Source organism: Bos taurus, chromosome 24, assembly GCF_002263795.3.
Source record: "Bos taurus isolate L1 Dominette 01449 registration number 42190680 breed Hereford chromosome 24, ARS-UCD2.0, whole genome shotgun sequence".
NCBI classification, from domain to species: Eukaryota; Metazoa; Chordata; class Mammalia; order Artiodactyla; family Bovidae; genus Bos; species Bos taurus.
Window position 1 is genome coordinate 2,632,564 of NC_037351.1, and position 12,324 is coordinate 2,644,887.

Sequence of the window (12,324 nt, forward strand, 5' to 3'; positions counted from 1 at the left end):
TGGAAGAGGTGGGCTTCCTTTGTACGCATCTTGGTAGAGTCTCTGCGGGGTCCTTCTCCTTGCAGGGGCCAGGGCACCTCACAGCGTAATGAACTTGAATGAGTGTTGGCAGGGCTTTGGGGGTGAGTCTGCAGGTGCCCCAGGCCTCTCCCTTTCCTTTCTGAGCCCACTTTATACACAGCTTTACTTTTGAGGTCAGGGTTTCAGAGCCGCTTGCTCACCAGGTAGCCTTCAATTCAAATGAAGTGTGTAACCTTTCTTACTAGCTCAGAATTTTGGAGTAGCTTGGGCATAATATTATTGATCATAAAGGGCAAGGGTCTTTTCTTTAAAAAGTAGGGAGAAAATGATGTGATAGAATGCATGGAAGAATCTGTGTGTGAGTGTGTGTGTGTGTGTGTGTGTGTGTGTGTGTGTGTGTGTGTGTGTGTGTCTGCCTATGTGTGCGGGTATGTGTGTGCATACTTAACACGAGGAAATCAGAATGGGGGTCAGTGGGTACACGAGCTCAGGGGTGGGTACAAAACCTTACTGTCCTGCTTTTTCTGCTGCTGGTTTGGATGGGAATTACTTAGAAGAAAAGCATCGCATTGGTTTAGTTTCTCGTGTTGTCAGGATTAGCTGCAGAGGCCACTTGAAGGGAGTTCATCATCACTGGGTGACCCGGAGGTGTACTGAAGACCTACATTCAGATGCAGCCCGATCACTCTTTGGGAAAATCTGGGCACCTACAGCCGTTGTCCCTGAGGGTCTTCACAGCGCCCAGGGGATGGTGCTCATAGTGAATGGCAGGGAGGAACAGACCACTGGTGAAGCTGAGACTTTCTTGGGCCAGAATCGGAGGAGGGAGCGACTGTTCTAAACAGCCAAGCTGTTGGCAGAAGGGGTCTTAACGCTGCCATGCTTGGAAGGACTGGGGAGTCCAGCACCCTTAGGAGCCCTCTCTTGAGCCCATCAGTCGGTCATCCAGGGATGTCCTCCTCAGCTTTCCATCCCACCCCAGCTTGATCAGAAAGCCAGGGACGAGGCGGGTGGGCCCAGCACAGGAGCCCGTGGCTCCTGGGGTCGCCTGCCCTGCTGACACTTGGCCATGTCTGACTGGGAACTGGAGACCCCGTCTCGTCAGTAAGGGATCTTTCATTGATGACAGGACGGGTGGGTTTAAACATGAGCTATCATTCTCCTAACGTCCCTGAAGGAGTCTGTGGGAAGCTGAGAACTTTGTGGGCAGATTCTTCTGTTTCTCGGAGACTCACATTCACGACTTGTCCCACGAGAAATCTGCCAGGATCTGCTCTGCAATTCACACATTTCCTTGACTGTTATCTCATAAACAGTATCTGTAATGTGGGCTTCCCAGGTGGCGCTAGTGGTAAAGAACCCGCTTGCCAATGCAGGGGACAGAAGAGAGGGGGGTTCGATCCCTGGGTTGGGAAGATCCCTTGGAGAAGGAAATGGCAACCCCCTCCAGTATTCTTGCCTGGAGAATCCTGTGGACAGAGGGCAAGTAGCATTAATTTTATATTATTTTTATATGCTGTGTCTTCTGATATAGGATGAGAAGCGTGATTTGGTTTCAGATAATTTGGCAAAGATCCTCGGTCATCCTTGCACTCGCCTTTTGCATTCAAGTGTCAGGCTCAGGGTGCAGAAATGCTCAGCTCAGGGAACATCATTTTAAAAAATTTTGTCATAGGCATAACTTTTTCTAGGTAGTAGTATTGATTTTTGTCTTCCTATTGAATTGAGATGCCATTGACCCATTGGTAGGGAAGGTCAGGCTCCAGGAAGTGGTCTGGGAGCTAATATTACATGAAAAATTAGCCCTTTTTTCAGAGTGTGTGTGTGCTAAGTCGCTCAGTCATGTCCAATTCTGCAACCCCATGGACTGTAGCCTGCCAGGCTCCTCCTCTGTGCAAGGGATTCTCCAGGCAAGAATACTGGAGTGGGTGGCCATTTCCTCCTCCAGGTGATCTTCCCAACCCAGGGATTCAACCCACATCTCCTGCATTGCAAGTGGATCCTTTATCCACTGAGCCACTGGGGAAGCCCCTTCCCTCAAACAGAAAAGGCAGGAAAACGAGAAAGTGTTTTCTGCCTCCTTTCCTAACAAAAGCCCTGCATCTTTGAGGGACAGGAGGGACGGAGGTTGGTGCTCAAGCCCAGCCTCCTTGCAGGTGTCCTGTCTGCGCTCTGCCTGCTGCACAGGGCATGGAGGAAAGGGGCGGGGGGGTGCACAGCTCTCAGGTGTGTGGCATCGCTGCGGGGTCCGGGACGGCCCTGCTTTCTGGCTCGTCAGCTGTCTGGCCGCGTCACCCCGTTGGCAGATGCGGGGCGCCCACTGCCCAGGCCCCGCCCACCCTAGGACGCATCACGGGAGCGGCATTTACCTCGCTGTATCCTGTGCGCCCTCTCGGTCCTGGCGGAGGGCCTGGGGGTACCTCCCGTCAGGGCTCAGGGGGACTAATGATGCTTGCCTCTCGCCCCCTCTCTCCCCCCTCCCCGCACCTGCACTGCCCCCCAGGGACGCTCCGGACGCAGGCCCACCAGGGAGACTTCATCTGCGTGGAGTGTGGGAAGAGCTTCCACCAGCCCAGCCACCTGCGGGCGCACATGCGGGCTCACACAGGTACACCCACGGACCCTGGGGCCTGGGACGCAGCCTCTAGTTCCCAGGGTCCGGCCCTGGTCGGGGAGGGGACGGGGTCACGCTCTAGACTTTCCATTCAGCCCCTGCGCCTGAAACGGCTTTGCCCCTGCATCCAAGTGCCCTGTGGTTTGATCGGAGATCAGCCTGTTTTGCAAACACTGCATTTTAATTGCATGCTGCCACCAGGATGCGCTGAAACCCGAGCTGTCCATGGGCATGATGCACGCTGGCTCTTTGCTCGCTGGCACAGGGTGGTGCTGAGTGGCACATTCTCTTGGCCTGTGAGCAGAGAGCTGGCTTGCGACCGTGGCGTGTGTGTGTGTGTGTGGTGGGGACACAGTATGGCGGGGGCGGGGCGGGGGTCAGGCCTGGGTGCCCCCTCCAATGCAGAGGGTGTATCCATATCCGGAGGGTCTGATGCGCAGTGACAGGCCCCCGCGCGGGGGTAGGGGGGGCCTCTGCACGCCCCCGCTAATTAATGCTGTCCCTGGTGGGTGCTGCCTGGTGAAGCCTGAATTAAAAAGGGCGCTGGCCGCAGGCAGCGTTTTCAGTCTCTTAGCATAAGTGTTATGGTAAATTGCTATTTGCCCGCCACAGGCTGGGCTGGCGTCTTTTTAGCCTGTGAGTGTTCGGTCTGTGCGGGGCGCGCGTCCCGGGCGATGGGAAGCTCGAGTCGGCCTGCTGACGCGGGTCCTTGTCCCCACAGTGCTGTTCGAGTCTAATGGCCTCCGAGGTGCTGACGCCCACACCACCTCCGCAGACACCCCCAAACAAGTACGTCTCCCCGCTCCCAGGGGCTGTGGGTTTTCACGTGGTAGCTGGGAAAGGGTGTCACCATGGTCCTCAGGGTACCATGCGGTGTCATACCAGGTGTGCAAATAGCTCTTCGCTGCTCTGAATCGGAACCCAGCCCTGCTGTGTGGTCCAGGGGTGGCTGATAGTCCCAGAAGCTCCCGGGGCCGTGAATGACACAGCTGGGGTCCATGCAGCCGCGTCTGGTCCTGTTGGGGGTGATGCAAAGCTCTAAGAGTCAGACTTTTCCACTTGGGATGTTTTGCCTGGAAGTTATGACTGGAGACCAAGTTATGCTTTCCCTTCCGTTTTGAGAATCGTTTTTTTTTGATTTATATCAGAGTTTGATTGGTTCACACTGTGGTGTTGGTTTCCGCTGCACTGCGAAGTGAATCACTATGTATACCCCCTTGTTTTGGACTTCCTTCACGTGGGGCGCCACGGAGCACTGAGTTACGTGGCGGTTTCCGGGCTGTGTGGCGGTTTCTCACCAGTTGCCCGTTTTACACAGAGTGTCAGTAGTGTGTGCGTGCCCGTCCCAAGCTCCCGACGCATCCCACCTGCCTTGGTATTGAGTGTCCGTTTTCTACATCTGTGACTCTGTTTCTGCTTTGCACAGAAGTTCATCTGTGCAGTTTCTCGAGAGTCCAGACACAGGCGCTTCTCTCCGCTGTCTGTCTCTCTTTGGCTTCCTTCCCTGTGTGTGACCGGCTCTGGGTCCATCCTCTCGGTCTCTGCAGATGTTTTTACTTCAGAGTCGCGTTTTTGAATCACTCCGTAAGAAGCCTGCTGCTGAGTCTGGTCTCCCGTGGCCTCGTCCTTGTCCTGATTTGATTCTTTGTTAAGCACGCCACTGACTTGGCCAGAATGCATAATACACGCGTGTGCATGTGCATAGGCCTTGAGTTACCTAGATGTGTGGCCTTCGTGTGTAAACCCTTCAGTCCACAGAGTGTGGTGGCCTCCTGGGCGCGGGTGACGGCGGGGTCCAGCGTGCAGCTCTGAGGTCGGGAGGCCCACGCGTTCCTCGGTGGCCTCCTGTGGCTCTGGACCAAGACCCCGTGGTTCCAGGCTCTTCTTCCTTGAGTCCCTTTACGGGATGTCAGCCCACCCTCTGTTCTCCCACAAGCATTCTCTGCAACACCATCTTGCCTTCTCATTGGTTGCCCGAGAAGATTCTGTAGCCACAACCTCCCCTTTATTAGTGAAGAAGGGTTTCCTTGCCGCCAAGGTGCACATGCAGGATCCCGTCTGGGCAGTCAGGTCCACTTAGCACGCCCTCCTGTTCCCGTGTGGGATTCCTGGTCGTGGACAATGGTGAGGGAAGCAGAGGTAGCAGAGGAACCCAGTCTGTTTCTCAGGAAGAGAACACTGTGGTAAGCCTCCCCAGAGCCTGCAACTCATTCATGACTGAACTGCCTTAGGATGGGCCGGACCTCATCAGAGCCTTTGGTTTCGTTTTTTATCCAGTTTTCAGAATCCCTGTTTGCTGTTGAAAGGTTTCTCTTCATATATCACAGACAGAATACCTTGCCCTTTGTTATAGTTTTTAGTAAGTGCCTTCTCTCTTAATAAAATGCATAGTTTTAGAATGAAAAGCTGTTATTTCAGGATGCTGTCACAATTTATGAAAAAAAAAATCTTGCTGAATGCTGAATTGAAAGATCTGTGGACATATGTGACCTCAGCTCAAACTGGACCACGCTCTCCTTTTTAACAGAAGTGAAACCCCCTTTCGACAGGAGTCACTGTGATGTTTGCGGGTTGTATTAGCAGCGAGGCCGTGCCACATTGGAGAATTGCACACTGACAGAGTGAGTGGCGTCAGTGCAGTGGCCCCTGCAGACACAGGCGACCCGTTCCGTCCCCCAAGGTGTGGCTTTTCCAGGTGCGCGCTGGGCGGGGCTGGCGGGGGATCACTGGCCGGCGCTCTGAACAGCACCGTGAGGCTCTTCAGGGACACACATCAGCTTATGAGCTGCATGTGAATTCCAGCTAAGTCTCTGCAAGAGGTTTCTCTTGTAGGAGAAAGAGATCAACAAAGCAAATCACTGAGACTGTATTTTAAATTCATTCTGTGTTAATTAGGATTTCCCGGGTGGCTCAGTCATCAAGAACCGGCCTGCCAATGCAGGAGACTTGGGTTTGATCCCTGGGTCAGGAAGATCCCCTAGAGTTGAGGAAATGGCACCCCACTTGAGTATTCTTGCCTGGGAAATCCCATGGACAGAGGAGCCTGGCGGGCTACAGTCCACGGGGTCACAGAGTTGGACCTGACTAAGTACACACATACAAGACGGCATATTCAAGATCATGGCCTCTGAAAGTACTTTTTGTCCTTCATTACATTCAGAGTATCTTTTGTTGGTTAATTGCTGGACGTTCTGGTTCTTGAAGGAAATGCTGTTTTCTTTAGTGTACTTTGGGATTTTAGAATTCTCATAGAGATGTGTCTGCCAGGGTAACTGCAAAACGTAGCAGTAGTAGATATCGGTTTAAATCTTAGTGTTCTTTCTTATGGTGAAGTTCTCATTGTTTACAAAAATCACAATTGCTATCTGAGATTTAAGATACAATACAGATTCATAGAGTGATTCTGTAGTTATTTATGTCTAGAAGGGGACTCATTATATTGATCAGTCATGTTCTTTTTCATGTTGAGCTTGCTTTGCCAACATTAACTAATTAATATTTAAATCATATTCTTTTCCTGTGGGCTTTAGAAACTGTGGATCAAGGGATTTTTTAAAAAAACCATACAACACTGTGTATTCATGTGGAAGTTATTTGATGTAGCACTTAAAATGGATGGACTTTTATAGATGTACATAATGGATGCTAAGTTATATAACTGAAACAGTATTTGGGAATGCAGTTTTATAATCATCATTTGTCCACTCATTAACAGTATTAATTGAGCACCTCCTGTGTGCCAGGCTCTGTCTTATTGGTGGAGAATAATCAGGATTTAGAGGTGAAGGTAAACATCTTTCTTGCTTTTATGGTTTGTGAGGTCCAGTGGGTGGTGGTATCAGGGCTGCGATACAGGAAATCTGTCCTGAGTGCACTGGGGACCCTGAGCGGGGATGACGTCAGTGCTGAGTCCACGGTGAATCGGGTTGGTCTGGGTCGGGGATGGACTGCAGAGATTCTGGACAGTGGAGTGAGCCCTGCTCTGGAGGGGCTTCGAGCGATCCCAGTAAGACCCAGGGCTGGGAGGAACAGATGGGTGTGGGGATGGATATTCGGGGGGTGGAGGAACTCTGGGATTGGATGTGGGGGGGAGCAGGGAAGGGATGGACCAGACTCGGGTTCTGGCGTCAGGCTCCAGCTCCTGAGAGGAGCCTGTCCTGGTGCTTGGAATGTGGCCGGAGGAGCTGGACAAAATCTGTTCCCATTGACCTTCAAGTTGGTGATGCCTCTTGGCAGGTGAATATGTGGGTTTGAAGCGGAGGAGAACGGTCTGGGTGGAGGACATATGAATATTTCATAGCTTACAATGTTGAAGAGCTGCCGAGATCAGCCAGTTCGACTCCAAGCGACTCAATAATATGAGTTATTAAGATGCTGGCTTACCGAGTAGGAGGCTGTAACCCAGGTCTCCCCTCAGGCAGGCGACCTTCACCTGCGTGTCCTCATCTGTAACGTGAGGACGGCAGCAACACATCTGTGCTCATGGAGAAAATTCTCGAGGACAGTGCGCCGAGCCTGGCCAAGGCAGCATGCCCAGCATGGTAGCGGCTGTCAGTTTCCTAGGAGTGAACTGTTGTCCTGAACAGCTGGGGAGACGAGGGGTCCGTGTGTGAGTGGCACACGCGTGTATGAACATGTGGACACTTGTATCGATGCCGTGGATGAGGGGTCCATGTATGAGTGGTGTACGCGTGTGTGAACATGTGCACACTTGTATCGATGCTGTGGACGAGGGGTCCGTGTGTGAGTGGCACATGCGTGTGTGAACATGTAGACACTTGTATCGATGCCATGGACGAGGGGTCCATGTGTGAGTGGCGCACGTGTGTGTGAACATGTGGACACTTGTACCGAGGCCGTGTGGACGCGCCCCTCGGGGACAGCTGTGCTCAGGGACCCAGCGTCTCAGCTGCTTCCTCTCCTGTGGTCTTCCTGCCTCGTCTGGACCTGGTGGTGTCCTTGGAAGTGCTCTGGTTTTGTCTTGTTTTAGTTGCCCCTTAAAGCGAGAATAGGAAAACTCTGAGTTTGAGGAAAGTGTCATCGGCATAATATGGTTCCTGCTGGACCCCATGCTGCTGGGCGGCCGCCGTATCTGTACCACAGGCATACAGCAGCTGCACTTACTTTGCAGAGATAATATTTGAGTTTTCTATATGAGTTGATCCTAATGTCATCATATCTAGATGCAGGAATGGATTTATTCAGTTAATTTAGTTACTTGAGGAGGAACGAAAGAGTTTCCTCTTTTTGTTTTTTTGAACCAGGTCATACATGCAGTTTAGTTTTTCTTCTATTCCATTATGGTTTATTACAGGATGTTGAATATAGGTAGCTCCATGTGCTATAGGACCCTGTTTATGCACCCCATATGTAGTACATAATAGTTGCACCTCAATTCGGTTCAGTTCAGTTGCTCAGTCGTGTCCGACTCTTTGTGACCCCATGAATTGCAGCACTCCAGGCCTCCCTGCCCATCACCAGCTCCCGGAGTTTACTTAAACTCATGTCCATCGAGTCGGTGATGCCATCCAGCCATCTCATCCTCTGTCGTCCCCTTCTCCTCCTGCCCCCAATCCCTCCTAGCATCAGAGTCTTTTCCAATGAGTCAACTCTTTGCATGAGGTGGCCAAAGTACTGGAGTTTCAGCTTTAGCATCAGTCCCTCCAGTGAACACCCAGGGCTGATCTCCTTCAGAATGGACTGGTTGGATCTCCTTGCAGTCCAAGGGACCCTCAAGAGTCTTCTCCAACACCACAGTTCAAAAGCATCAATTCTTTGGTCCTCAGCCTTCTTCACAGTCCAGCTCTCACATCCATACATGACCACTGGAAAAACCATAGCCTCGACTAGACGGACCTTTGTTGGCAAAGTAGTTTCTCTGCTTTTGAATACGCTATCTAGGTTGGTCGTTACTTTCCTTCCAGGGAGTAAGCGTCTTTTATTTTCATGGCCGCAATCACCATCTGCAGTGATTTTGGAGCCCCAAAAAATAAAATCTGATACTGTTTCCACTGTTTCCCCATCTATTTCCCATGCAGTGACCGGACCAGATGCCATGATCTTAGTTTTCTGAATGTTGAGCTTTAGGCCAACTTTTTCACTCTCCTCTTTCACCTTCATCAAGAGGCTCTTTAGTTCTTCACTTTCTGCCTTAAGGGTGGTGTCATCTGCATATCTGAGGTTATTGATATTTCTCCCGGCAATCTTGATTCCAGCTTGTGCTTCTTCCAGCCCAGCATTTCTCATGATGTACTCTGCATAGAAGTTAAATAAGCAGGGTGACAATATACAGCCTTGACATACTCCTTTTCCTATTTGGAACCAGTCTGTTGTTGCATGTCCAGTTCTAACTGTTGTTTTTTGATCTGCATATAGGTTTCTCAAGGGGCAGGTCAGGTGGTCTGGTATTCCCATCTCTTTCAGAATTTTCCACAGTTTATTGTGATCCACACAGTCAAAGGCTTTGGCATGGTCAAGAAAGCAGAAATAGATGTTTTTCTGGAACTCTCTTGCTTTTTCCATGATCCAGCAGATGTTGGCAATTTGATCTCTGGTTCTTCTGCCTTTTCTAAAACCAGCTTGAACATCTGGAAGTTCACGGTTCACATATTGCTGAAGCCTGGCTTGGAGAATTTTGAGCATTCCTTTACTAGCGTGTGAGATGAGTGCAATTGTGCGGTAGTTTGAGCATTCTTTGGCATTGCCTTTCTTTGGGATTGGAATGAAAACTGACCTTTTCCAGTCCTGTGGCCACTGCTGAGTTTTCCAAATTTGCTGGCATATTGAGTGCAGCACTTTCACAGGATCATCTTTCAGGATTTGAAATAGCTCAACTGGAATGCCATCACCTCCACTAGCTTTGTTCGTAGTGATGCTTTCTAAGGCCCACTTGACTTCACATTCCAGGATGTCTGGCTCTAGGTGAGTGATCACACCATCGTGATTATCTTGGTCGTGAAGCTCTTTTTTGTACAGTTCTTCTGTGTATTCTTGCCACCTCTTCTTAATATCTTCTGCTTCTGTTAGGTCCATACCATTTCTGCTAACCCCAAATTCCCAATCCATCTCTCCCCCATCCCCCTCCCTGAAAGAGCTTCCTTCTGATGTGTCTTTGGTTCCTTTCATGGGTGGGGTGGGGAGGATTACTGACTCATTAGGGGTTAAAGGTCTGGGTTAGGAGAGAGTAGGGTGTCGTTGAATAGTTGGTTCCTGGGCATAGTATCGATTCTGTAGGCATCCAATTCCTTTGCATTTCTTGTAAAAGGGCTTGAGCCCCGGCCCTGAGGAGCCCGCTTCATGAGTGAGCTTCTCTAGCCATGGGGATGGGTTCTCCGGCCCTGGGGGAGTAAAGGCACCCGCTGCTTGTGCTTGTATTAGGAAGATGATTCTGATCATAAGAGAAGCTAGTATTCCAAGCAAAACTCTATATAAGAGGAGGGATTCATGCATGTCATCATTTTCAAAATGCTCTGCCATACATAGCTTTAACAAAATTGAGTGTTTAATTTCTAGTCATCATCAAAATTAATCATTAGAAAGAATACTTTTGAACATAATATGCTAAAATATTGGTATCATTGTGCTATACATGTTAGAGAAAAAAGTAGGCTTTTTTTTTTTTTTAAATGTTGTGGAGAAAATTGTGTTTTCCCACTATATTGTTTGTGAAATGTTAGAAATTAAGTAATGTCTAAAACCAAGAAAAATTAACCCACTCCCCTTCCATTCCCCTGGTTTCGGGATTTCAGAGACCAGACTGCCTTTTGCTGAAATATGAAATCTGGTGTTTTGATTTGTTTGGATTACTTGCCAGAATTTATAGTCTATGATTAATAGTTTATTTCTTACTATTCTAAATGGCTATTTTGAAATAGTTAAGCTGGAGAAATAATTCCATTAATCAAAATAAAGAGAAATGAGAAAATAAATGGCAGCATAATTTGTCACATTTTTAGCTGAGGAGGTTCTAATGCAAACGGTGGAGAAATGGTGTGGCTGGTAGATTTGAATCTCTGTATCTGTTTCCAGTGGCACAGAGGTAAAAAGCCCGCCTGCCAGTGCAGGGGACATGAAGAGACGTGGGGAAGGTCCCCTGGAGCAGAGAATGGTAACCCACTCCAGCATTCTACCTGGGGAATCCCATGGACAGAGGGGCCTGATGGGTTACAGTCCATGGGGTTGCACAGAGTCGGACACGACTGAGCATGCACCCCACGTGTGTCCAGTGGGCTTCCCAGGTGGCCCAGTGGGCAGAGAACCTGCTTGCAATGCAGGAGATGCAGGAGATGCAGGAGTCTTGGATTTGATCCCCGGTCAGGGATCTCCTGGGAGAAGGGTGTGGCAACCCACTCCAGTATCCTTGCCTGGAGAATCCCATGGACAGAGGAGCCTGGCGGGCGACGGTCCGTAGGGTCACACAGAGTCAGACACGACTGAAGCGACCGAGCAGGCTCACATGTCTGTTTTCAGCATCCCTTTTAGATTCGCTGTATCATGGATCACATTTCCAAATTCAGAGGATTTCTCTCAGCAATTTCTTACTCATGTAAATCCAACTCACGTAAGCTCTTGAAACACAGCATGCATTTTTCCATTAAATATAACATAACGCCCAAAGTCGTGAATGCAACTAGTGATTCATCTGAAATGACCTGTGACAGCGTGAGCCGCAGTGTACCGATGGCTTCTCGGGGAAGGTCCTTCTCAGCAAGACGTTCCGTGTACATCGTGGAGCATTTAGCATCACCATGCATGTCTAAGGCAGGCCTCGTGTGCAGACTGACCTCCTTCTGGGGCCCAGAAGACTCGTGCATGTCCTGGGGATTCCAGCACTTGGGTGTGTCTGTCACTGACCCTCATACATGAGCATGTATGCATTCCTCTACCTTGTAAGACAAAAGGGGTGAAAAAGTAGGTCTCATCAAATTCCAGAAGTCAGTATTCATCCCTAGAACGTTGAAATGCCTTAAAGAAAGATATGTTTCTTTCAGTCTTACTGAAGAACCTATAAGTCACACAGCTGCCATAGAGAAAAGTCAAATTTTCTAAGAGCAGGCTTCTTATTTTCTGAGGACTCTTTGTGGGAGAATAAGAACAATCTGTTTGTACTCAGATATCACGAGTCCACTTAATTTACTTGTTTCTGTGACTGCTTTCTCCCACGGCTGCCTTTTCCCCTGCGTCTGATTGCTCAGATGCAGTGCATTCATTTCTTAACAAACCCTGTGGGAGTGCCACAGTGAGCAGTAAGGTGATGGGCCCAGTGAGTGAGGAAACGAAAAGGCCTCTCTCAAGAGTGATGTGCTGTTGGAACACATCCCTTCATTTGTGAACAGCAGGCATGTCTGCCTCGAGATTGGTGGACTGAATTGAACACCCTGGTTATTTGGGTTGGATTCTGCAGTCCCCCCAAAATAAGTAGTGTAAAAACTTTCCGCGCCTGCGGTGTGCAGCGTTTGACACACGGCCACCCTCCTGTCTCCTCTCTAACAGCCGGTACAAGTTTGTGAATTCTGGCCCGGAGGATGGGAAATCCAGGGGCTGCCTGGGGTGAAGTGTGTGTTGTGTTTACAAAGTGTAGATGCACACACACACACTACGCACTCATGTTCATACACATTCTTCACACATTTATGGAATCCTCGGCAAGTCTGTTTGCTAAGTACAGTTACTTCCTAGAAATACTCAAG

General features: G+C 49.6%; 1 protein-coding gene across 5 annotated transcripts in view; it reads left to right on the forward strand.

Moving 5' to 3' along the window:
• Nucleotides 1–12,324, forward strand: part of ZNF516 (zinc finger protein 516) — a 100,359-nt gene that overhangs the window by 81,338 nt on the left and 6,697 nt on the right. For 3 of the 5 annotated variants that reach the window (XM_024984595.2, XM_002697653.6, XM_024984594.2), the window contains exons 4-5: nucleotides 2,525–2,629; nucleotides 3,357–3,424. The exons of 1 other annotated variant lie outside the window; for it this stretch is intronic. In XM_024984595.2, coding sequence (XP_024840363.1) covers nucleotides 2,525–2,629; nucleotides 3,357–3,424 — 173 coding nt within the window. The remainder of the gene's footprint in view (nucleotides 1–2,524; nucleotides 2,630–3,356; nucleotides 3,425–12,324) is intronic. One more of the 5 variants, XM_024984596.2, reaches the window with a different exon arrangement.